The following is a 26,719-nucleotide window of genomic DNA, read 5'->3' as shown; positions in this document are numbered from 1 at the left end:
TGAGCACAGCCTTGAGTCCCACGGGATGCTTGGGGTGGGACAGGGAACCCAGCTGCCCTCGGAGCCACGGAAATGAAGGAAAAAAATGGAGATGCCACTGTGCTCCCTCCTGCCAGAGCCCATGCACACCAGCCCCAGGCAGCCAAGGGGCACTCACCAACTTCATCCCAAAGTCTTGGAAAAGCTGATGTCTCCCTCAGCAAGACCAGAGATATCCAAGTGCTCTGTCTCACAGAAAAACAGAATGTGTGCAGAAGGCTTCCTTATGCAAATTTACATGCTGTGAATTACCTGAGGATGTCATTACTTTTTTCAGAGCTGTCACCTGCAATGTAGTTTCTTTTTAACTTTCCTGCCATCTGCTATAGAAATAATAAAATTTTTAAAAAGGACATGGCAAACTTTAAATGCTACTATATTGTATATTTAAGAAACAGCCCTAAACCCAACAAAACCAACCCACATACCACTTGTTACTTTTAAAATACTCTAGAAGTCTTTTCAGACAGATTAAGCCCATAGGGTGAGGAGATGAGAATCAATGCCCTACACAGAACTGATTCCCGGTAAGTTCTTAACCTCTAAAATAAACATGGAAACCCCAAAATAACAAAAACAAAACACTCTCAACAAAGTAAAACCTACTTTAATTAAATTCATACACCATCCAACATTTCTATGCAGAACAAGTGTTTAGTCAAAAAGTAAATATATATGTTTAATTCTCTTTCAAATGTCCACAAGAATCAAGAGCTACCAGTGTTCCTTGGAGAACAGGCAGTAGTTAAACCTCTCTTGCTGATGTTCAGGAACAATTTGTTACATCTTTTAACCAGCAGTTCCCTATTGCACGTAACAAATTTGCTCTCCATTTAAGCACCCAAAAGCCTGGTACCTCACTAAATAAATTAAAACAAATCCAGTTTCTGCAGCAACCATCTTCAACATATATATCTCAGTAAAGCAAAATACCTGCAAGCTTTTAATAAATAGAGTCATAAAATCAGTGACTGCATTGGTGTTCCTTGGAATGATCTTTCCCCATAAACTCTTGCTTCACCAACCAGTTGGGGTTTTTGGTATGCATGCTTTAAAAATCACTTTGTGTAGTATATTTAAGGAAAACATCCCTTACATAGGTCAGTACATTTCGCAGGGAAGGATTGATCTGAGACAGGAATTTCAGTGTAAGGCTGGAAGGAACTTCTTGCTGAAGCCAAACCAAACTGTGCCCCTCTGGGAGCTGAAGGCAAAGCCCCAGAGGCTGAGTGACTGTAACCAACAAGGGGTTCTCAGGCATGTCTGGAATTGGCCTAACCTTCCTCATTCTGAAGGGCTTCTTTTGTGTCTTAAGTCAGAGGAAGAAAGCTGTGCAGCCCTGAACATCTGGATGCTGCATCACCTCTGTCAGGTCTCCCCCACCCTCCACACACCCACCCTTCCTTCGGCAGCAGCACAGACATGAAGCAGCTCCCTGCAGTACAGTGATACCATTGCTATTTACAGTAGAATTAATGCATCTGTGCCAGCAGGGCAGAGGTCATATGAAAAATATACACAATATGCTCATTTTATGGCCAGATTAGGATATAAAAAAAATGTACTCTTCAAGTCCTAACTTTAAACAAAGAACAGTTCTGTAAGAGATCTTCAAACCTCCTGAGGATATGTTAGAGCACATTACCCTAACGTATAAAAACAAATATTTACACCTCCATAAAGTACCAAAGAATTTTTAAAAATGCCTAGTAGCTCTCAGCGTGCAAAGTCAGCAGGAACTGATTATCCAGGATGTTCACTAACTGTAGAGACAGTCTTGGAATCAAGCATTCAGAAGCGGAGTGCAAACGACTCGGGAATTATTTCAGTCTGTTTGTTTTCGCTGTCGTTTCCGTTCTTGTTTTGGATCAGGTCATAGAAGCACACAATGTGCTGAGCTGGAAGGGACCCATCAGGATCAGAGTCCAACTGCTGGCCCTGTGTGGGGCTCTCCAAGAACCACCCTGTGCCTGAGAGCATTGTCCCAGTGCCTCCTGAAGTTTTGTTGGTCCATACCACAGAAACCCTTTACAAACACTTATCAAGGTAACCTTCAGCTTAGTGCAAATGCCAGAATCTCCTAGGACCTGTAATCTTTTCTGACAGTGTGAGCCATCCAGTTCACTTTAGTAGTCCAACTTTCCCGCAGAGCTTCATCAAACTTTTGCTTGAACTGTTTTAGTGCTTCTTCCTCACTCTTCCCTAAGGCCAGGGAGTCCTAAGGCAACAGGGAAACAAGGACTGTTAGGAGTTTTAAAAAGCATAGTTAAACCCTCCCTCACCTTTCAACGCAAGCCACAGTGTGGTTTGTTCTCCTTTGACACTTTTTTGCTTACTACTCATTGAGCAATACATCATTTGGTTTAAATAATATATCTTCCTGGGTTTAAAAATAAAACTGAAAGAGAATGAAGCAAATAATTTTCACCTTTCTAGGTCTATGCTTGTGCCAAGATGTAAAATATCTCTGAGATTACTCCATTTAAGATGCACAGATCGTCACCCTCTGAGCACTAGGCCTGACTACAGACCTTGTTCTATACAGCTGAAAAAGAAAACTTCAAGGACTGTGTGGAAATCTTCACAGAAATGGAAAACAATGAAAATGTATTCATCTTGGCATCAAAAAATCACATCCTGGAGAAATGCTGAGTCCTGCTGAGCTGTAGCTCTTACTTTACCTTGAGATACTGGATGTCCTTGACAGAGGTGAGCTCTGGCAGCCCTGCAGTCAGCATCAGTGCAAAGAGGGTAATAAATAGGTTGCCGTGCTTGCGCAGGATCAGGTAGGCTTCCTCACAGTACTGCCGGAACCTGTGCGGGCGGAGGGAGCACACCAGGGAGAGTCACACACTGGAAGTGTCTGCAACTGTTACTGTTTTACTGTTACCTGCACTCTGTCAGCTGTCTGACAAACACAGCCTGTGCAACAGCACAGAGAGGACAGAATGCCCACAGAACCTGTGTTTGTGCATTCCCACAGACACATCCCACTCCTCCCCAGCGAGCCCTCGGTACGAAACACCTCCAGCTGCTCTTCGGAAAGAACAAAGTGCCAGGGGTCATGGTCCCACCTCCCTGAGAATCTGTTAGGTGAAATGCCCTGATGATCCTATGGGGTGGGCTACAGTGGAAAAGCCAAAGCTCTATTACAGTCCCTCTAATATCTGTCATTTCTAATTCCTTCCATGGTCAAAACTGAACCAGCTTCCAGGGCTGGTGGACCACAAGCACATGGTTCCTCGTGGCCAAGCATCCAAGCAAGGCCAGCATGGGGCAGCACAATGAACTTGCCCTGATGGACAGGAAGGGCAGGAGGGAGCCTCTTCCTAAGGGCAGTGCTTGAACAACAGTCTGGCAGCCCTGCCTAGGGCCCAGAGCTGCTGCAGGCAGAGCTGAGCCCAGCGTAACCTGCCACCTCCTGCTGTGGGGATCAACTGCAGAGCTGCAGCTCCTGGTTCTGAAGTCATCTGTGGACATTCCAGCTCAGGGAGAGCAGTAGATAGTTCTGTAAATGCATGTCGGCACACTTCCACACAAGTGCAAATGAGCAAACTAACCCCAGGTAGGTTCTGGGATGCTAAAAATTATCAATTCAATTACAAATAGATCAAAGTAACACTCACCGACCAAATTTTTCAGTGTTCCCCGTTTTTCCTTGTTGAATAACATGAATGAAATCATACGTGAGTATGAAAGGTACCCGTTCCCTTTTAATTCCAAACTTGGATTTAAAGTTTCCAAGAATATGCCCAAAATCTATGTGAAAGAGCTAAAAACAAAAACAAAACAAAAAACAAGTGAAAAATAATTTCTCCAGTGAAATGTGTCACTTTTTAAATGTCTCTACAGGACACAGGTATCAAGAACAGCTGTTACTCTCCAAAACCTCCAAAAGGTTGTGGTTTCTACCCTTTGGGAGTATTTGGTTCTAAATCACTTCAAGAGTTAAAGTCAGTAATAACATCCGTACTCTTCTAAGTGACCACTGCAGCAAAAGATTCTCTCAAGTTTAGGCTGCTGCTTCCAAAGAGAGACATCTTGGTGGCAGTATCAGACAAAAATGAGCCCAAGGATGAGTGCACAAGGCTCAACATCATCACATCCAAGACCTTCCCACACAAGGATAGAGACAAAGGTAGCAGAGCTGAGGTAATCTGAAGGACCCTGTGGCAGTTCCCCATGTTAGAATTGAAGTTAAGGGCATTCCAGCTTTCTTCAAGAAAGTACAAACTTAAAAAGAATACTGCAAATGTCTGTAAAACTCTCAATTTTATAATCTTTCCTGATTTTCTAGGAAGAATAATTTCAATTAAATCAGACAAGTTACATTACAGAGTAGCAATAAAGAAAGCACATGTCTAGGAGCTCTCCCAGGTTCTGAGTGTACAGCATTGTGCTGGTGCTGGGCTCCACACGGAGCATTTCTGCAGGGCTGAGCTGCACAGACTCACTTCAGGGAAACCACACTGCTCCAAAATGCAGTTCATGGATTTTTAAGGGCAGCCCTTTGCAAGATACCTGAAGACCACTTTTATTCAATTAATAGGAATCATTATAAGGCCTCTTGGATTGTCTGTAAAAGCTCTGCAGAACAGCCTCTCTCCATACAGAATTGCTGATGGACTAGGCTGTTCTCTGTCCTTCCCCCAGCATTACATTTCCTTTCCTTGAAGCTCTCTCCAATCCTCAGTGAACCACAGACCTCAGCTCTAACCCTGTGCGACTTTCCTTTCACCAAGGCACCAAAGAAATTACATGTTCTCAAGAGAACTCTTGCACACCAAGGACACCAAAAGCATTCCGCCTACAGAAGGGATTTTTACCTGCCCATTTTTCCTGACCATGATATTGTCACTGTGTCTGTCACCAATTCCCAGCACATATGTAGCTACACAGTAGCCAGCACAAGACAGGGTAAATTCTTCAATGGCTCGATCCAAGTCCTCTCTGCAACCACACAGAAAATTGTATTAGTGCACACTGTTGAAATTCATGTTATGCTTTGGTGTCAAAAAGGATTTTTGCTTGTTTAAACAAGAAGTCCATTAGGATGCTGTAAAACCAGAATTACTTGAGGAAAAAACACTGTAAAGGTAGCTATGGGGAACATGCAGTATGGAAGGCAACACCAAGGCTTGAGATTCATGTAGTTTTCATAGGTTTGTTTGTGCTGCCAAATTTAATCTAACTTACTCAACAGCATACAGCCAAAATGCTGCAAATGCCAGGCCCAAGGGTACCATGAATCTCAGGCAAAATTTGATATGCTAAAAAAGCAATTAGCAAGAAACCACACCTTCCTCCAGAACAAAAGAGAAATTTCAGAAAATTTTGTAGCTTATACTATAGCTGAGAGAATAAGTGTAGAAATTACCCTAAATTGTATTCCTTCAGCCAGTTCAAGAGTGCGTCCTTGTTGAAGGCAGCAGCTGCAGCAACGTTGCTGCTGTTTAACTGAATGTCAGCAATAGTTTCTGAGCTAGAAACAGCCTCAATGAGGCCAGAGTGATCTCCAGTTGCTAAACAGCCATAGGGCAATATCCTGCAAGGAAACACAGAATCACATCAGAACCTAAAACTGCAAAATGCTTCTTTAGTGTATTCAGTGTTTGGAGATGAATACTCATTATTTTTGGCTGAATACGCATGTGGACAGCAAACTCTCAAGAGGTAGTATACAGGAATTTCTTGTAAAGGTTAAAGACCAGAAATACATTTAAAATTTTCATTTTCCTATTATGCATATAGATGCAAAGAAGAGAGACATTTTAAAAAGCCTAATTTTTGTTTTTTACTGGAACCCAGTTTCTTGTAACTTCCCAGGACAAGCCACAGAGGGAGCCCTGTGTCTGCATTTGTGAATTCCTGCCAGGACAGACCCTGACCTGCTCCAGTTCACTCCTCATAAATTATTGCTGGAAATGCAAAAGAGGATCTTATCCTTTTCCACCATCCTCCTACTTCAAGGGAAAATGCTAGATAGAGATCCTTCTAAATATTAACATAAAGAATGTTTTCCAGCTCTTACTAAACTGAAGCATAGAAACCCAATGGAAAACAGGAATACATCTCTTAACTGGCTTAGTATCTCAGAACACACCTGTGCATTCACACACTGTGACCAGTGAATGCACTGGTCACTTACCATGTCACTGCATTACAGTGAGACACAGTTAAAGGTTAAAATCAAGGAGAGATGTACATAAATCGGTTAAGTGTATCTTTTTTCCAATACATTTCCTCCCTCCAGATGCTTAAAAAGTGCAACAGAATGGCAACACCCCATGAGATGGGAGCTCAGCATTTGCAAGGGAAACTTACAGCAAACTTATCAAAGGCAATGCATCACAAATTGAGGTGTCTGCTCTTGTACCAGGCAGCTCAGGCCAAGAATATGATCTCAATTATGGTCATGGTCCATGGGTAAGACAATGAATACCAACAAAAATCTACACTGCAGCACAAAAGGTATAGGCTAACACTCACTGACTTACAGAGCTGTATAAAACAATTGCAGGACATTAAAACTGATGTGTGTACTACCTTCATACATACATACATACATACATATGTATATATGTATATAAAACTTCACTGCTGGTGCAGCTGTCATTAGTATTTTTATATATAGAGTTTAATAGATTAAGTTGAATAGCTACAAAGCATAACCACATCTCTAAATTGACACAGCCTATTATCCCAAGCTATGGAAGAAAAAGAAATAAAATTCCTTATGAAATTAAACACAACTTTTTAGGCTTTATAGCTATCAGGGAACTGAGCAGCTTCTCCACCAAGGGGATAATACAACTGAAGTGGAGCAAGCCGTGGTGTCTTGGAGTGGCTACCTAGAACAGAGGCTGGACAAGATTCAGAGAATAAAGTGGGTATTTACTGAAGGCCTTCAATAGCTACACCTTGGGCAGTCAGAAGCCTCCCAGAGGCTACACCCAAGGTGGACAATGGGCACCAGTTTTTCAGACAATTGTGAGTTTGGTCCATTGACATATCAGGGGTTAATCCTCCAATTACAGCTTCAGCTAATTAAGTCAATTACCCCCAATTTGCTTTCCCCTAAATCACTTTTTTGAATACTTTTGGGCCTCAGACAGTAAAGTATCCTTGAGCTTCAGGCCCAGAGGGATTGTTTTATCTGACCAAAATGTGAAGACAGTAACTAACACTGTATGGAGTTTGGAGTTAGATGCTAATGCACTACAGGATCTGAAAAATATGAAAGCTAAAATCCTAAGACATCAGAAGCACAATATGGACTGGGATTCTTCCCTACTGGCAACAAAGTGCACTGAAAACCAGATTCAACAGGCTATTTCAAGACCACTCAACTCCAGAGCAGTGCAGGCTCGGAACATTCTTCTTGTTTCTGTTCTGAGCCCTGCCCAGTCCCAGCCCTGTCCCCAGTGCAGTGGCTCTCCAGGAGCAGGAGGGTGGCTGGGATTGCCCCTGGGCATGGGGAAGCTCTGCCCATCCTTATCACCACACCACAAATGGGAGCCAGAGCTGGCCAGGTTAAAGTGCACACTGGCCTCCTTCCATGGCACCGCAACCCACCCCGCTTGCGGTGGAGCCGGGCGCACGGCCAACAACTTCCCCTTCAAAAGCAGGCAATGATGAAAGCCTGCAGCCCCTGGAGAGCTGTGTGCTTACAACTGCAGGAAAAAACATCCTTGTCAGAGAGACAGTTTGACAGGAGTCAAGTTAGGGACAAATCCTCTGGGCCCTTTCCATCTCATCCTGGTCTTTCTGACTTCAGCATCTGTCATCAGGATATGCTCCCTGCTTTTTAAAGCCAGCAAAAGCCATGGACACATCAATACTGAAATCCTGCGCAGGACAGAAAATTCTCTTCACTCATTTAAAACTGTTCTTTATTTCAAGTGTTTAATTCACCAAAGCAGTGCCCTTCCAAACACATACAAAATACTGGTAATTTATCAATACATTTTCTATAACTTCAGGTCCAACAGTTTAAAAATTATGACATGTTAAAGAGTTGTAACAAATACATTTTTCAGGATGTTTATGAAGTCTGATTTCACTCATACACACCATGTAACCTCAGATCTCACACATGTAAGGGAGACAAAAATCAAAGCCCAGTATAGACAGGCACTGAAATGAAAAAGTGTTTTGGAGAATGTCCTGCATCTGGTCAAAAAGTAACCAAATATCAAATACTTTTATGACAATTTACCACAGCAAAGGCGACTTGCCATAGCTCAAACTCCTCAAATTCATGATTTTCTGTTGCTGTTACTTTACTCATTTCTCCACTAACACAACTTTGATGCTGTAACAGAGCTAAAGCAGCCCAAACACTTTCTTATACAAGGATTTTCCTGAGAGGTGCAGTACCACAGACCCCACAGCATCCCTGGGAAGAGAGATGTTGTGCTCCTCTGCTGTGACATGTATTTGAAATATGCCATCTACTTCCTCCTCAGTGTTCAGGTACAAGTTTGTCTTAGAAATTAAGGTGTGGGGAACTAAAAAATATACTTTTTGCTTTGTTCATTTCTCTCTGCCGTGTGGATGATGTTTGAGGTAAACTGACCAAAGGCAGAGTCCTCTAAGTGTCAATGTTTGTCTTGGTGCTGGTCCTGTTCTGGGAAGCAGATCCACCCTACGCCCTGGCTTTCCTCAGCTCTGCCCACACAGGGAGAGCCCAGGATGAAGGACTTACAGGAGCACATGGTGCCATCCTCCTGCACACAAGTGTCCTCTCTGATACACCTCCTGCCCTGTTTGTCACCCATAAGACAAATTACTTGACAGTTAAACAAACAAGCAAACATTCCTCCTCCTTCAGCTCTCAAAATCAATATATATTTGGTATTCCTCTCTAGAGTTGAGAAATCCCACTGGGAATATTGTGCTTGCTTTAGATACAGACTGAGTTTAGGTTTCATTTTCAATCACTGATAGAGAACTGAGTGCAGACTGCAGGGCCATTAGAAGGGCAGTGATCCTGTCCCCAGCTCAGTGGTGCACTGGCTGCCATTTGATCCATGCCTCATGGAAGCTGGACAATCTGCTTGTGCCAAAACACAGCTGATGTGGAGCAGCAGCAGCCAGGGCTGCTCTGACACTGCTGGCACGAGTGAGAAGCCCTTCTTTTACTTGGATGGAGTTATCAGACTCTTCACAGTGGAAAAAAGTTGAAAAGTGCAAAATCCATTGTGCATCCACAAATGGAAATAACTTCAGGGAAAGGATGATACAGGGCAAGAAGCAAGGACTGCACTCTTTGGTATGGGCATGTGGCACTGTATTTTTAGGAAAGCAGCTCTGATACTACTTTTTCATTTGAGACCATACTTTTCATCCAAGCAAAAAGTAACCACTGAGTCCTGACTCATGAATATGGCACAGAACTCTCTCCACCACTGCTGGCTCATAGATTCTGGAGCTGCCTCTTCTTGAGAGAGACGCAGGCTATAAACACAGAGATGCCAAAACCTCACCCTGCTGGCTGTGCCCTCATGCTCTGGGTGTTCTGAGTGTTGTTTTGGCCAATTCTGTTCTTAAGAAAGGTCATTCCAGAGTCTTGGCAAGTGCCTGACTAATCTCTTTGACAGACACTGAACTGTAACCCTGCCTCAGTCCCAGGATTTTATTTCATAATTGTAGCTATGACAGGATGAATGGAAGGAAGATGCTCCCAGTTAAGCAAACAAATTGAAGAGGCCAAATATAGAACTTCAATTCTCACTAGGAACTTCCCCTTTCTACTTTTTTTTTCTTCACAGAGTTTTAAGAAAAATCTTGGATATCAGAGCTTCTTTTTGGTTTTCCTTTGTTGCATTAAAAAAAAAAAAAAAGCCTTAGTCAGGAAAAGCATATTTGATTACTCTAATCACTGTTCCTGTTTGCTAGGCATGGTGTGTGGCCCAGGCTGGAACCACAAACAGCTTCTGGGAAGGCAGCTACTGAGAAATGCCTCATCTGGGATTCCACAGCTGCCAGAGGCTGTCCTTGCCCCCAAATGCTGGATCAGCCTCCCCACAGTCACTTTATAATGACATAAATGACCTAAGGTTTCCTCAAGTCAGTGTTCAACTTCACACACACTCAACCATCTCATCACAACTGTAGCTTTCCAGAAACAATTTGTAATTCACATTCCTGCCTTTCCTTAAGCATCCTAAGTAACGAATGGATAATTTTACTAACCTGTGCTGTTACGTGCCTTAAGTACTTCCCACTACTATACTTGAACCATAAAAAATTTGAAATTACCTGCAGGAATCTGTATGAAGTATTTCAGGCAATATTTAAATGTAAGAACTTCTAGACTTGTAAACAGAACTTACACACAGAGGATTACAGCTCTCGAACAGACATACAAAATTTAATTTATGGCTAAAAACAGTTTCTAATTGTGTGACACCCAGTACCTTCTTTAAGACTATTTTCCTAAAGTCCAATTGGAATTTGTGAATTATATTACCTAAAACTGGCTCATAAATTTGGGTGAAAAGGTTTTCCATGTACTAGTGGGTTGTGTAATTAACACTGAGCAATGATTGATACTGTTGTTCTTAGGAATACTCCAGTATCCCTTCAAAGAAGTCATGTTTACCTGTTCAAGGATACAAAAGTAAGAAAGCTGCTATGCAAGGGACTTTGGAAGATACAAAGATATTTCTGATTGGAAAAATGCATTCTGGCATCCAAACTGTGATTTGCCAGCAAGAGAGGGTGACTTCAGGGTTGCAGATGTTCCCAGTGGCTCTAAGGGCTGGTGTGAGCAGCAATGAGAGCTCTGCTCACAGCAGGAAGGAGCAGAGGTAACACTCCCCACAGCCTGCTCACCTTGGCCATAACAGCTGGAACCTCTGCTCACCCCAGATGTGTAGAAAAAGGACAGCGGGGAAGGTGCTAAAAGCAGGGAAGCTTTATTTCTCAAAGCAGACCCTCCATCCAAAGAAAGCAGCCCTCAGGAGCTCCTTACCGGAGATCCAGGCCAGCCTCTTTCCACAGAATGTCCATCAAGCGCAGAATCTGCAGCGTCAGCATGTCCTGCCGGAGATCTGCAACAAGAGGTGACACCACTGCTTCAACTCCTCAAACTTCCTCCAGTTCCCAAGGCCTTCAGAAAAAGGGATCTAAAAATACTCACTCAGCTCAAGGGTTAAAGTGGTATTAATCATAAATAAATCATCCTGACTGGCTGTGTCCATGCTTTGAAACTCAGCCAGAAGATGCTTAATTGGTTTACTGATCTCAGAGTAATCCATGCTTACATTATGGCAATACAGAATAACACAGTTCAAGTGCAAACATGACAGTGAAGAAGGAAAAGAAAAAATTGAAAGTTTATGGCATTTCTTACCATCACCATTTTTAAAGATGATCCCTACAAGATCTCCTCCAAACATTTTGTTGTTGTACACTATCCAGAGAGGCTTCATTTTAGAATCCATATATCTACACTTCTCAACACTAGAAGAAAATGTAACAGAAGTCTTAGTTAAATAGGAATAATTCACCTGAAAAGATCTAAACATGGTTCAGAACATAAGAGAACAGGTAGACTTCCAGTCTGGAAGTACTTAAATGCTCTGTCTGCTTTCATTCTGCTGCTATGTCACAAGCACTCACCAAGCTATGAACACATTTGTTACATATGGAATGTATTTGATACTGATTAGTGAATGTATCTCTACTGTTTAAATCAAGCATACTCATTTTCAGAGAAAACTGTTTTCCTTATATCCTTTTCCATCAAATTTTAAACTTTATATTTAAGTGTTGTGGAAAGTTTTTGTGGCCTTTGTGCTTATTGTTAAAAACAAAAGCCAGGAATGCAGTAAAATTCACTTTTAGGCTTACATTTAAACATGTTTAGCCCTGGTAATGCATTGACTAAGAGAGTATTAAGTTTCATGTTGGATCAAAAAAATCCTCCAATTTACCTGATACCTTAACCTCAGAAGATGCACAGCAGAGCTTCTGTCACTACAGGAGAAGTTCCTTCTGGCAGCATGCGCTGAACAATGCAGCCAGAGGAAGTTCAGACACAAATGTGTTCCTGCTCTACTGCTGCCATGCAAAGCTATGGTGAAACTGTGCTCACTCTTTACTTACTGCAGCTCTGAGAGTATAACAGAAGGATTCAGAGGAGACTGGAGGTCAGAAAGTGCTTCTCTGTAAGCATTTTGTTTCAAACACGTATGCATTGCATCTTTTCCTTTTGCTTTGCTTTGCTTCATGGCATTCAGCTTAATTAGACTATTTAAAGTCTTCATTTTATTGAGGGCTTCCACCTGAAAGAGATATTTTATCATTAAGTTATTGCTCTGATTTGAGATGTAACAATGTGAAATTCCATTTCACAACAAAACCAAGTATTAAATAATTCTACAACTTCAAAAAAAATGGAAATAATGGATGGAAATTCAATTGCTCAAGTTTCAAAAATACCATTTTCATAATTAACAGAGACACTGATGAGATGAAATCTCCTAAACTTTGAGTCACTTTTAAAAGCATGACCTGACATTTCCAAAAAAAAGAGAATGAGGCATTTAATGTATGACACATTAACACATATTCCTTCTTCAAAGTACAAATTTTAGTTCCCTATTTCAACATAGCACATAACATAGGTGCCCCCTAGGCATTCTGAAGTAACACAAAAGCTTTAATTGCCTACAGTGTTTAAAATCATAGCATCACAATTAAGCAAAATTTTTACCTTCGAAGTGTGTAAAAAGTCAAGGCAATTATTTGCAATAATATAGATGGATTTAACTCCTTTCCCCCTTCTGTTTTGCCAAGTTTTTTACTGTTCCAACATCTCTAAGGAAACTGGTGATGTAAATGTGTAACACTGACAGAGCAAAGCCCTCTGACAAACCTAGACAGCACATACAGCAAATAAAACTTCTGCATCTCAGCAACTTTTTGACTAAATAGTTCTTCTAACAATCAGCTGTGCTTGCACCAGTTAAGGTGCTGAGCGATACACAGATTCTCTAGCAAGCAGCAGCAATGCAACAATCATGAAAGCTCTTTTCTATACAAGGAAGCTTCAGCCTGACTTACAAGGTGCTGAGTCAAAAGTCACCCCTCCCACAGTCTGAATCCTGCCAGGCAGGATGCTGTGGAAATTGTATGGAGTTTGATTATAAAACTGGGCAGTGGAGACCTGCCAGGTCAGCCATCTGTCAAAACCAAAAGGGCTCTGCTTTTCCACTATTCTAGGAGCTGTACAAACATCAGTGACAAGGGAACAAAATGGAACCTGTGTTGTACAAACAGGAACTTTTTGAAGTATTTCTACTTTGAATTTCTTCCGTGTTTGCACAGTTGGGAATTTTTTTGCCCCTTCTTTGATTCTACTGACATTTGCTTCCTGTAAAGTGCACAAAAACTTTACTGACCTTACATCTATTACTTAAAGCATTTCACCACCTACTCTTTTCATGATTTTGACAATGCTAAGGAGCACACATGGAAGAGATGGTCTTTTCCATGTCCTGTGAGCTGCAGCAATAAAGAGCACAACAGAACATCCCTGTTCCACACGCTCCCAAAGCAGTTTCAATGCAGACAAACACCACAATCAGAGTTACTCATTCACTGAGTGAATCTCTGTGGCCTGATACAGTAAATACTTTAACTCCAAAAAGAGACCAGTTTTCAAATATTTTTAAGATCACAATCTAAATTAACTCACTAAAACCACATTAGAGACTTCAAACATGAATTGTGAGCATCTCTTAATGATCTGGTGGTGCAATTACTTGTGCTTTCAAAAGCAAACTTGTCATGCTTACTAGGGTATTTAAAAGCAAACATATCCCTCCTTTGTTCTCTCTCTTTGTGTATGTGTGTGTAAATGACAGACTTATATTAACACTAAAATGAGTATTTGGGTGATTTGCAACACCTTTTAACAAAAGCCAAAGCTGCAGGAAGTAGTCCTGGAGTAATCTAGGTAAAATTTAGAACAAGCTACCCTTCCAGGGAGCAAAACTTGAAATGCACAGAAGCCCTTCTTCAGTTAATCCAGAGAGCCTCTGTTGTGTCCAGAATACACAGACAGTGCTGAAGGTGTCTCACAGGTCTTAGAGCACTGTAAAACCAGCTCCCTGAGGCCCCACAGCCCTGGCTGCCTTCTGTGCCATGGAGGCTGCTCCATCACTCAGCCCTTTTAATTCCCTGTGTTACTTGCGCCTCCTTCTCCTCTGCACTGCCCAACTTTGTCAAGGCAGCCAATACCCTGCCCGGAGCAATGGAGTAAGGATGGGGCTTCCAGGCTTGGATAAGTCAGGGAGACAGGAAAGGGAAGGGAAGTCCCTACCTGTTTAGCAAGCACCTTCATGTGAGCCACGCTCCCCCTGCAATAAGCCTCCAGTATCAGACCGAACTGCACCGACACGGCGGGGATGTGAACCTCCGACCTGCCGGGGAAAAGCTGCTCATCAGACCACAGCATGCACACAACTGCATCGTTCCAGTCACTCAAAAACCCATAACAAACACAAAAACCCCAAAACAAATGTTAGACCACCCCATGGTCACATCAAACATTAGAACACCTCATGGTCATGTAGCTGAAACAAGCCAGATTTCCTAGATGCTAGAACCCCTCTGTGCTAGAGATGATGAGGACAGGCCAGTTTGGATGCAGGATCCTTGCTTTGAGGCCCAGGGCTGCTCGAGGGGCAGCAGGGTCATGCCAAGAGCTGGTGACTGAATACCTGCTTCAGGACCCTCTTTTATTCAGAGCAGCACTGAAGTCACTGAAGGGCTGACTTTAAACAACACATTCGCCATTCTTTGTAAGGGAAAAGCCCAATTTACCTGAAGGACAACACTTCGAAACAAACCACTGAATTTTGTACCAGAGCCAATTAGCCTCCAAAACATTTTCATGCAACACTTGCTCTTTTTAGCTAGAAATGTTAAAATTGTCTTCTAAAGAGAGAATCAACCTATCCAACCTATTCCAGTCCATTCTCCAAGGCTTCTGCCATTCATGAAACTGCTTATCAAAAGTAGCAAGAATACACAGAACAGCTTTTATTTTCTGTTAGACTTTCAACAATAATAATTTTTTCCCAACTATGAGGTATAAATATTGTGCTTTTACTGCACCCACAGCCAAAACAAACACTAGGGGTATTTACAAACCTAACTCATCAGGTAGTCAGAGCTGAATGCAGTTTAGAATACTTTCATCCAAGAGTAGATTACAGACCACTCTAATTTATTTTTAATGAGAGGTCTGATCTACAGATGCCAAAGATAAATAAATGAAGAGGAATTGTGGGGTACTATGATAATGGCTCATTTAGAAAAATCCTCAAGAAATCATATTTGAAAGCCCAGTCAGGCTCAATAGTTTCAGAAAGATGAAAGGAAAATCTCCTACCTCAGGTGCCAGAATAACATCTGTCCTATTCTCCGATTACCAAGTGCTCTTTCCAGGAGAAACCTGGAGAGTGCACAATCCAGAAAAGGCTCGTACTTCAGGACTTGTACAAGTTGGAGAAGATACTGAGAGAGCTCTTCATCACTAGGATGAGGTACACAAAAGATTAATGATAGTTTAGAAATTCAAGTGCATATGACAAACCCAATAATGACAGAATTTGGTTCAATACCAAGAGTGTGTCCCAGTTTTTCCATCACAAAGAGAAGGACAACAAACAACTTAGTGCAACTTCCAGATGGAAATAATTCCAGATGCATTCTTAGGATGGAATTTTAAGCACCCAAATTCCTTGTTTGGATTGGAAAGAAGTCAAAAATTTTTTTTTTTTTGCTCCAAAAGTCTATCCTTGACCATTAAAAATGAATCACTAAACTATTCAGCACAGAGAATTCAGAATTCAAGGACAGGAAAAGTGCAGTAATGATAATGTTACACAAGTCCTGCCCTAGGTTACAGAGAAGAGCAAATGAAATACAATAAGGGAAGAACTGCAGAGAATGAAGAAATCTGTGAATCAAACCAATGCTCTCTGTAATTCTCCCATTATTTATTACATGCTGCATCTCACGTTCCTATTAAATGGTACAGCAGAGTGGAGGTGGCTGGGTGCCAGGTGTTACAGTACTTGACTCCAGGAATATTTCTCCCTTTGTTATTAAAACATTTCTCTCATAGTTTCTCTCTCTCCTTTGCCCAAGAAAGGGATGAACACCCAGTCCTCTCTGGGACAAAGGTGAACTAGTGTTCTCCTTGCAACATGGAAAATAATCATAATTTCCTACAAGGTGTCAGAATAAGGTGGTTTTATTTAGCTGCCAGTGAGTCTCTCCAGAAATCAGACTGCTTTATTTGGCCACTTATTCATGGCATGCAGTGTGTTCAGCTCTTTCCTCTTGGGGTTCTTTTATCCTGTGAGCAGAAAGAATGAAGTTCCCAGAAACCCTCACCTACCTCATCTGCTTCAAACACCCCACTGCATACTCCCTGACGTACTGGTCAGGGTAGTTGAAATCCAGAAGCTCCAAAGCCTCCCTGGGCAGCAGCTTGGGCCAGATCTGCAGGAGGGCCTGAAGCTGTTCCAAAAAAAAGTGACAGGTAAGGACACAGGTGGGTCTCACTGATCATAAAGGCACTCAAATGAACAGAAGATGGTGACCAGCTGCCATGGGGGGGGGGCGGGGGGGGGCAGGGTGTAAAGAGGAAAGAAATAATTTGGGGTAACTGGGCCCACTTCTGATTAAGTTTCTCATTCTTTAAAATTATGCAAATTATTTTTAGTCTGAAAAACCAGTTTCTTCACATGCAGACACAATGCACAGTAAACAAAAATTAGGTAACACCAGATATGTATGGCTTAAAAACAGACATTCAATAAAAATATGATGTTTTGTAAGTGCTTTCATAAATGTATAACCATTTTAGCAATAGTGAAACTTTTCTACTAAGGATAAAAAAAAAAAAAGGTTTTTGTTGAGAGAGAGCTTTCTTTACCAAAAATATTTATTATTTATCCACTTCAGCTGATGGAGCCTTTTTGAACATTCACTGTGAATAGCAATGAGCTTAAATTGAAAAATAAAATAGTCAGGTTAGATATTACAACAAATGAAGAATCTCTAGACTGATGCAATAATGTGCTGGAAAAAAAGACAGAATACAGTGATGCATAACTTTGGACTACCAAAAAGAAGAACATTTAGAGGCCTCACAAAATAAATTGATTTTATTGCAGTGTTATGGAGCTCACAGCTACCTGCTGAGAGCAATATGTACAGAGTTGTATCACTGAAACAGTGCACTATAGATACAAATAAACACTTTAATGCACATTAATATAAATGCATATTAGTATAAATTCAGTGTATGAACAGCACAAGATGTTTCTGTAGGAGCAAGTCATGATAATAACACCCTCCCCTACAAATTAGGTAACACAGGTTATCTTATATTTCAATAGCAACTTATAAAATCTGAATAATTAAGAAGATCTTGTTTTTCTCCTGATTTCATAATGACTTTACAGCAGTGAAAAACCTTTATTTCTACAATGTCACCCATCCGCTCCTGCTTCTAGTTCCAGTAGGACTAATATGAATTCACATTCTCAGCCCACATTTAACAGGCACGTTTATAACATCATTTATACACCTTGGGGGCAGATTCTGAACTGAGTCATCATTTTTGTGAAATACAGAAGGCAAGAAATGGGCAGAATCATAGCACAACACCAGGGCTGTGCTACAACTCCACAAAAGGAAGAAAGGATCATCTAAACTGTTTCCATGGGCAAATACAGGTATGGACACATGCACAATCCATAATGATGTAAAGTAAAACTAAAGGTGTTTCAAACATAGATGTCACATTCCCACAGAAAAACACACTCAAAAGTACACTCCAAAATCTACTGACCCAGCAAGGGTCAATGAAGCCAGTCCTGATGTCAAGGACTGCAGCCACCAACATTTCCATAGCAGGAACACTGGCACTGAAGCACTGCAGGCAATACTAACCCTGAGTACATATTTAATGCACAAGGCAGACACTGAAAATGTGAACAGCAGCTCTGCCAAAACGATCAGAATTTCTACATCATCTACTGTAAATCAGGTGCAGAAACAGCAAAAATATAGAGACATTTTGTTAATACTGAATGATTGAAATGGAGAACCTGAAATAGTCTGGAAAATGAACTCCCGTGGCCCCACATGCCTCATACATCAGGCAGTGAAAGTCATGGTCCACATGACTTTTTTACAGTAAATGTACATTTGCTGGGAAGCAGATTTGAAAATACAGAGCTCATCCCTTTGCTGAAATCATTGTACAGTTGGTTACAATGAGAATGAACAAGGCATGTTTCAGAGAATACTTCAATTTGGCCTTGGTGTATCAATATTTTCTCCTATAAAGAAATAACCACAATTTCTTCCCTAAGAAGACTATATGAGACAATAAAATTAAGCACAGGTCAGTATTTTTATTAAAATTATTTCAAGTATTTCAGTTGTCCTTTCTCTACTTCTCATTAATGATGATTAAGTAAGTGGAAGTAAGTGGATTTTTTTTTTTAATTATTTTAATTTTATTTTGTTTTAATTCTGCTTTGAGAATAAATACTGCCTAAGAATTCTCATAACAAGTTCTGCCACCATGCTACTCTGCTGAGCAGGGAGGTTATGGCAGCAGGAAGGGCAATTCCTTCAGTGTAACCATTCTGCTAAAGTCCTGCAAATCCAATGAGGGCTTGGTAAATCATGGTAAATAATTCAGGAAAGCTGCTTGAATCCACTGGACATAACTTCATGGACCACTGAACTAACAGATTAAAGATAGTCTACAATCAAATACCAAAGAGTCCATTTCTAAAAGAGCCTCACTATTTTTAAGCTGGATTAATAAAAACAAAAATATAGTTATTAAGTCCATTTGCTTAAAAACAGCTGGTGTTTGATTGCTTTTTCTTATAAACAGCTGATATTTGATTGCTTCTTTGGGTTGTATTGTTTTGTTGTACTGTGTTTAGGGTTTTTTGAACTTCTTTCTTGAAGTGTCAAGACTTACTACAATACATCTAAAAATGGCATTAAAACAACATTTGGTACAACAGTGTGCACATTGTAGCAGACAACTACAGCTGGTACAGCAAGTATTTAATTTTAATGGGAAGTAAATTATAAGTCCTGATAATTTTGGAATTCCTAAAATTATGGAGGCTGTCTTGCCTTACCTGAAAAAGTAAAGTAAATAATTAGGAGTACTGACATATCTGTGTACTACAGAAATATTCAGCATGTTTAAAGTAAGATCTCATTTTTCAGACTCTTCACATTGCCAAAACCAGTATTACGATATAAACTGCACTATTGTCTATAGATAGGCAAACATAAATACCATATTCCTTCCAGAAAGTAAACAGTAACAAGACAAGAACACATTTTCAGCCATCTGTTTAAATAAAAAGGTTTATGTATATATAATATTTAATGCTTCCAAGTGTAAAGGACTTTGAACTGTCAGCTAATATCCATACTTGAAGTAACTTTTCAAAACTGCCACCAAGGGCCATATTTTAAAGTCCCAGCACTCAGAATGCCTTTTATTTCACATATTTTAAGGAACAAACAAGTTCCTGCTTGTCTTTCTACAGTTCTGATTTCCAGATAACTTTTAATAGTGGGCAATAAATTCAGAAGTAATGGAACTACTAAGGAACAGGATTCTTGCACATGAAAGAACACAAGTGAGCAAGGAATGTGTGAGTGTTCAATTTTGTTAGTGTAGTGTTCATGGCACTGACAAGGAACTGGGATGAAATGCCATTTATTTTCAGAAGTTCACAGAACATATACACCTGGCTAGGAGGAAAGATGTAGCAGAAAATGAACTCTGCTGGAGCAAACTAAGAGTCTGACTGACTGGATAATCACAAAAAATCATATAATGGATAGACAGAAGATAGATTTTCATGGACTGCCTTTTCTTCCCAGAACACATAGCTTGTAACAGGTGAAGGTCAGAATACTAAGGGGCAATAGAGTTTTATACCATCAGTCATAACCCTCCACAGAAAATGCTTTTTAGCTCTAAGTTTATGAAAGTCAAAAAAGGTAGTTGAAAATTTTTTAAATGAGGCTCAGGAAAAGACATGAACATTATGTCAGTGTAGTGGTCTGTGAGAAGGTGAGCATTTATGTCATTTAGATCTGAATTCTTGCAGGAAGACCAGAACAACACATGTGCTTGGTAACTTGGGCCAGACTTTTTAGTTTGGCCCAAACTTCACTGTACACAATCTGACTAAAATACCAGTCCAGGAACCTGTTGTTTTATTACTTTTAAAACCAGTCTATCAAGCAGGGATGGTCTTACTATCAGCTCATATAATTTTTCCTGTATTAAAGTTCAACCTATTCCCAAAAAATGCCCCAAGAGTTGGATTCTATTTGGGTAAATACAGCAAAAGGCAGCAACACCAACTTTGTTACAGTGTAGTGAAACAACCTTGCATGTCTGTGCAGCAAACAAAAGCAACAATTTTATTAAAAATGCACCTTGTATCACAGCACCAGCCTTGCATCCTTATAAGTTATTTTAAAGAGACTCTTTGGTAAAAGAGACAGGATAAGAATTATGTGTTTTGTAGCACTGGTGGGTCTCACATATCTTTGAAAAACCATCTGTCTGCCTTGGTTACTTTTAACTGCCCACTCCGAGATATGGATTTTATAGTATTTGAGCACCTTAACAATTTTCATAAGAAATTTTATTTCAGATCTTGATTTACAAAGGTTTGTTTGTTTTTTTTTTTAATAGCCTTATAAAAAACATTCTTGCTGTAAGGGTGGTCAAGCACTGGACTTTGTTGCCCATAGTCTGTGGAGTCTCCACTGGTAGAGATACTCCCAACTCAGCTGGACACAGCCTAGTCCAGGCTGACTGGACTGTGCTGGACCACAGGGCTGCACTGGATGAGTATGGGAAATTTTTGCTTTTAACACCAAATCTGAGCACAAGGTTTTAACATTAGCCTCTATAAATATCCACTGTGCTTTTCTCATCATTCAGAGGACCCCTGAAATGCATTTTGGTTTTGGTTTAGGGATTCTCTTTGAGAGAATAAGTTCTTTACATGTCCAGGCTGCAGAAGTTAGACACTGAACTCCAGCCTGCACAATAGCACCATTTCAAACTGGCTAGACTTGGGAAAGAAATCCTGTTTACTGATTATTTAACTTAAGCTTTTTTCCCCACCATCATTGTCTTTTCCCTTACCTGAGCAACATCTTCAAGTTTGTTCCACTTTAAAGAGAGCAGCAGTTTTGGCAACGATTGTGGGAAATTTTCACGACAGTCATACCGCAAAGTCCAAATGAGATCCATTTCATTTTCACAAAGCTGAGATAAAGGATCTCTTTCCATTATATCTTTTAGCACAACATAAAACTTCTTACCACCTCGACCCTAGGAAATGAGAAATGTGTAATTTGATAAATTCATTAAGATTATGGTATGGTAGCTCAAATACAAGCAAGTATACAGCAGATAAAAACTCATGAAGCACAAGGAAATGACCACTGTGCCTTTCTTTCCGATTCCTTACTGTAGGCATTGTAACAGATTCCAAATCCAGTGTGCAGAACTTTCTGAAAAAATAACTCAACTTTAGAGTTAAGGACGCTAGATGGCAATATTTCTGTTTTCCAACTCCATCACGGAGCACTCTTGTTTAGGATGCATATACTTTCTTCTTCTATTTTTCAAATGAGCAAACTTAGATACATATATAATAATTTCTTCTCATTAGCAATAAAAAAGTACTTTCGCAACAGTCGAAAGAAAACACATTTGCCAAGTAGGCAGACACTTTTGGTCTTCTAGTCCTAAATTGCTTTTCAGCTCTAATGTAAATATTAGCTGTCTTCCAAATCCAGAGTATGTAAAGCTTTTTGACAAAATATAGACAAGTCCAAAATATATTGGAAAAAGCAGATATATATATCTGAATTTTAAAGCAGTTCATCGAAGTGAATAAGAAAACAGATCCAGAATTGCTATTTGAGCAGCTGACTTATTTCTAGATTGATGCAGAAGATAAGAACCAAAAACCCCCAGAAAATTAATTTTAAAATAGTCTTTAGATGATGCTCACCGCCATTGCAGCATTGTCACTGTTTCTTGCAATCTCAGCTGCCTTTTCAAGTATCTGCAAGAAGTTGGTTTTAAATACATTAGATTTAACCCCAAATCTGACTACATTGCTAGAATAAGCATTACAGAAACAAAGAAGATAAGGAAATGTTGCTATCTTTTAGGAAGTTGTGTATATCCAGTGTTATAACATGGACTTGTGTGCAGTGTCCCTTTTCTCACCTAGGGAGATCAGGAACAGCAATGCTTATGATGACCTCCACTATTTCCTTTTTCATCACTCCTAAATTAAACAGCCTTCCCGATGACATCTTGCTTTCTGTTTCTGCATTTGCTTCTTATTTTTCTCCACAGCAAACCAATTCCTCAACTCTAAGTTATCCTTTGCATTCTCACCTCTACTTGTGCAGTTTCCAGAGGCACTGTTTCCATGCCCATGGATCCATGCTTCTAGCCCTGAATCCCAGAAAGAATCCACAAACCCAGTCCTTTCACCATGCTCTCAGACTGCCCATACGATCTCAGTCAGGGTGTTCAGGTACTTCTCTAGATCTTGGATCTCCTCTTCCTTTTTTTTTTTTTCTTTTGAACATTTTACTTGGTTTTTGAGGTTCATGCAATAACCCATAATGGAGAATTAAGTCTAGAAGTAAATGCAGTTCTTCAAAGTGCATTCTGCACATTACTGCAACCAAACCAGGTGTTACAATGCTAAACTGGCCAGGTATGTCTGTCTACAGCTGTCAGATGCTGCTGCTTTGTAGAACAAATAATGAAATAAAATCTCAATAAAGAAAAAATCTAAGGAGCTCCAGCATCTCATTTCCCTGACAGCTCTGCTTCTCCTGTCAGCCAAGAACACAACAGCACCCCAGCTGGTCTGGGGGTCACAGGTCCATCAAGACTTGAGTAAGAGAAACAACAAAAGTCTGCAATAATCAGAGCATAAATACCCAGCAGCTAAAATCCTTAGAAAGGCATCCTAACTTGTTTTATTTCATTTCTCTGTATGAAACTCTCATTAACATCATGTATTACATCTGCTACTTGGCTAAAAAAGCTTATTTACATACTGTGTGTGAAAACATGCATAAACAAAACCACAGTGTCCTAATTCTGTGTTTGATTCTTGGCTCCCCGTGCTTTGCAGAGTTACTCTATTTGCAAATAAATTTTCAAAGTCTTTGCAAGTCCAGCTTTGTTCAAGTGAATCCTGAGCCCCACGATGTGCCTGCAGCACTGGCCATGGACCAGTCCCACCATGGCTCTTGTCTCAGACAAGTTTCTTATCCCTGGTCCAGGCACTTTTGCTCTCTCAGTCCCAAACAGCTCCGCACTGTGCAAGTAGGTTAATGATATGATTGAAAAGATTAATCTATTTTTGCACATTATGTTTCTCAAAACAAAAATCTGGCATCTGATTCTTTGTTTTCTTGGCACAAACCAGCAACAACACTGGGAAAATAAGAAGCAGCCATAGAGCAAGCAAGTCTCAGCTGGAGCATTGTGAGACAGATCCTCAGCTGATGTAATTCCAGCTGCTGCAACATCACTCCTCATTCAACAGAACCTTCACCGAAAGAATCTTTAGGAGATTGAGTTAAACGAAGCTGAAAGTCACAAGGGATGAAGACCATTAGACCCTACCTTAATGTCACTACACTCTCTATCTCACCCAGTAAAATCTATTGGCTGCATTCAGCCCAGGGTTTTAACTTCCTGAGACCTTGGTATTGCAGGGACAAAGAGAAGAAACGCCAGAGCCAGAACAAATATGTGATTACTAAAGATACACACTTTTACTTAGCCTAATATGTACATCAATTTTTTTTCTTTCAAAACTAAATACCTATAAGTGTAACGAGCAAAAACCTTAAAGCATTACAAATAAAGCAATATCAAAATTGGATAAAGTATGTCCACTATGAAGCATTAACTGGTCAGCCATAAATAAAGCAGCAATTGTCAGTACTGGTTTAGCTTTTACTGCATTTCCAATGTTGTAAAATTTGAGTAAAAGAAAAAGTACTGTGCTGACAAGGAGGGGGAAATGCTACTCACCTAAACTGAAACAAAAGAAACCCTGTCTTGTTACTTGATCTCATTTTTATGAACCTTAAATCCCAAATCTGACTTTGAACAAGACGATAAAACTTGGCAATTTCAGACTTTTTTTTCATGCCCCTCAAAGGTGCAAAATCCTCCAAAAAAAAAAGAAGCAATTTTTCTAGGCTTTTATTAACTTTCCCCAAACCAAAATTCAGACTAATGTATATGTGAGTTAAGCCTGACTTTTATAATGTATCATTAGCAGTCTGTTTTAAGACTTATTTCATTACTTGTTTTCAGATCATAACTTTTTTTCTAATTTCTGAACAACTTTCCATCTATCCTTCACACTACAGAAATAACCACATGTATTCCAAATATACACTTCCTTTTGAGACAGATTCTTGTCTTCATCTGTAGAAAACTGCAGGGCCACTTCAGTGGATTTAGTCCAAGAGCAGACCTTCAGAAAGCCCTTTGCACCTAGTGTTAAGAAGTCCATTTATCCTTTAAAGGACTTGAGCTCACAGGGCAGTGTCCCAAAGAGTGGCTAACACACATTTGTACCAAGAGAGAACAGATCTTTACAGATCACAGGCAAGAACAGTTTGAAGGTTTCCAGAATAGCAGATAAATTTAGCTTTTTGTAAGACCATTCATATGGGAAACTGATTTGCTTTCGACTTTCAAAAGACCATGTACAGCCCACTTTTAAAAGTGTACATCTTCAAAATAGACCCTGAAGTCAAGCACTGCCACTCATGCAGTGCAAGTTTAACAAACTGCAGTACCGTGATTAAAAGGCAGCAAAAAGGGAATTCACTGGAAAAGGCAGAGTTGAAAGAAAAGAAAATACAACTACTTCCACATAAGCATTCATGACTGCTCTTTAGGACATCCCTTACCTTATCAAAGGGAGGGTAATTAATAGGCTGTTTTGAGTATTCCTGAAATCTAATGTGCAAAGCTGTTGCATTTTCAGTGTAAGGGTTGGTCTGGACGGTTCCCATGGGATTCAACATTTCTTCAAGTTCATCTGAAACGTAGATAGAACAGTTAATATTACAGGCCAGCAAGCAGTAAGAAATCACTTTCTTATAAAATGGACAGAGCATGTTTTGCTGCACAATACTTTTAGTGCAGTGCTCTGTATTTCCAGCATAAACTGCCTCCTGCGTTCCCAAATGTTGGATTATCACCCCATGAGAAACTGATTTCCTTAAGGAACCATAACAGTCCAGGGAAGCTGAGCTATCCCTACAGTGAAACAAATGCCAGTGAGATCTGCAGCTTCTGCAAAGCAGGACACATCTTTTGGATCAAATGGAGAGCAGAGCTTCAGGCCAGCCAGGCTGGGATAGGGTTCCTCAGGATGGGATCAGAGTGGCACGAGGCTCCAGACACTCCCACTACTTGATCTCAGCATCAGAGAACAATACAAAATTCTAATACACAATTTTTGCTGGTGCAAATATTACCACTTATGTTATAATTGATCTATTCAATTTGGGGTACATGGCATAGGTAGCAAATAAAATCTAAACTGTACCTTAAAAGCAAATAAGACCAGATATAATCATGTATCTATTTTATGTGTTTTTCCTTCCATAATAGATGAAACTTTTAGAACACTGCTTCTTGCTCTTCATCTTTCCTGCTAAACAATACTTTCAGGAAAGAGATTAAAATGTTGTAGATTTATCCACAGAAAAATTAAAAATATAAAGAGATTATTACAAGAGAACTGAACATGCATACAGTAAATATTCTGCTATTGAATCCCACTCTCTCCCAAACCCAAAGTCCAAATCTGAAAAGCTGAGGTTTACCAGGAAATGATGACCAGCTGTGCAGTACCAGTTCTCCATTCCTCAAGTGTCCTTTATAATCAAAGACCATGGTATTTACCCAGGCTACAGGATAATGCTGCCAAAGGAAAGAATTGTTATATGGAGATGCCAGCAAATGTTACTACACAGAAAACACTGCAAAATACATAAAACTGAGACGGTGGCTTGGGGTTTCTTTCAAATGGTGATACCTTTCAGAAAAGAAATTAATCACTGAGAAGTATAAAAAGTTTTATAAAAAGATGTGCAATTCTTAATGCATACACTGCTTTTAATATCTTTTCTTTTCATGTTGCATTCTTGAGCACTAAAGCGAGGACAAGGAAAGATTTCTGGATGCTCATTTTGATATAATTAAGAGGTCACTCAAGGAAAAGAAATTAAATAATTACCACTTTTCCTGCTTTCCTAATGGTTTGGTATTTGGAAGGATTCATTGCCTTGGTGGACTTCTTAGTTTTCATCTTATCCATGACAGCATAAACAGCAAAGCAGAGCCTTGCCATCCTTGGCAGATCACAGACATTGATTTCAAATTCCAGCACTTCATTCCAAACGTGGTCACTTCTCCCAGATATTTCTGTGCTTACAGTTGTTTTACAAAGGAGCTCTGTACCATGGAAAAGACCAGCCCTAACATGAACCTGCCATAAAGAAA

The 26,719-nt window shown here is 40.1% G+C and overlaps 1 protein-coding gene across 11 annotated transcripts in view; it reads right to left on the bottom strand.

The window, feature by feature from the left end:
- Positions 1 to 629: 629 nt before the first annotated feature.
- Positions 630 to 26,719, bottom strand: part of PIK3CB (phosphatidylinositol-4,5-bisphosphate 3-kinase catalytic subunit beta) — an 89,092-nt gene continuing 63,002 nt past the window's right edge. For all 11 annotated transcript variants that reach the window (XM_085587525.1, XM_085587526.1, XM_085587524.1 and 8 more), the window contains 16 exons: positions 26,454 to 26,705; positions 26,041 to 26,137; positions 25,117 to 25,247; positions 22,164 to 22,217; positions 21,287 to 21,475; positions 16,463 to 16,584; positions 15,449 to 15,592; positions 14,375 to 14,474; positions 12,154 to 12,332; positions 11,399 to 11,508; positions 11,018 to 11,096; positions 5,417 to 5,584; positions 4,866 to 4,989; positions 3,666 to 3,811; positions 2,721 to 2,853; positions 630 to 2,257 (listed from right to left, as the gene is read on the bottom strand). In XM_085587525.1, the coding sequence (XP_085443651.1) occupies positions 2,120 to 2,257; positions 2,721 to 2,853; positions 3,666 to 3,811; positions 4,866 to 4,989; positions 5,417 to 5,584; positions 11,018 to 11,096; positions 11,399 to 11,508; positions 12,154 to 12,332; positions 14,375 to 14,474; positions 15,449 to 15,592; positions 16,463 to 16,584; positions 21,287 to 21,475; positions 22,164 to 22,217; positions 25,117 to 25,247; positions 26,041 to 26,137; positions 26,454 to 26,705 (2,166 nt within the window). In that variant the 3' untranslated portion in view covers positions 630 to 2,119. The remainder of the gene's footprint in view (positions 2,258 to 2,720; positions 2,854 to 3,665; positions 3,812 to 4,865; positions 4,990 to 5,416; positions 5,585 to 11,017; positions 11,097 to 11,398; positions 11,509 to 12,153; positions 12,333 to 14,374; positions 14,475 to 15,448; positions 15,593 to 16,462; positions 16,585 to 21,286; positions 21,476 to 22,163; positions 22,218 to 25,116; positions 25,248 to 26,040; positions 26,138 to 26,453; positions 26,706 to 26,719) is intronic.

The sequence above is a fragment of the Lonchura striata genome, chromosome 9 (genome assembly GCF_050655825.1).
Source record: "Lonchura striata isolate lonStrDom1 chromosome 9, ASM5065582v1, whole genome shotgun sequence".
NCBI lineage: Eukaryota > Metazoa > Chordata > Aves > Passeriformes > Estrildidae > Lonchura > Lonchura striata.
The sequence above is the reverse complement of the archived record's forward strand: the minus strand, read 5'-3'. Positions and strand labels throughout refer to the sequence as shown.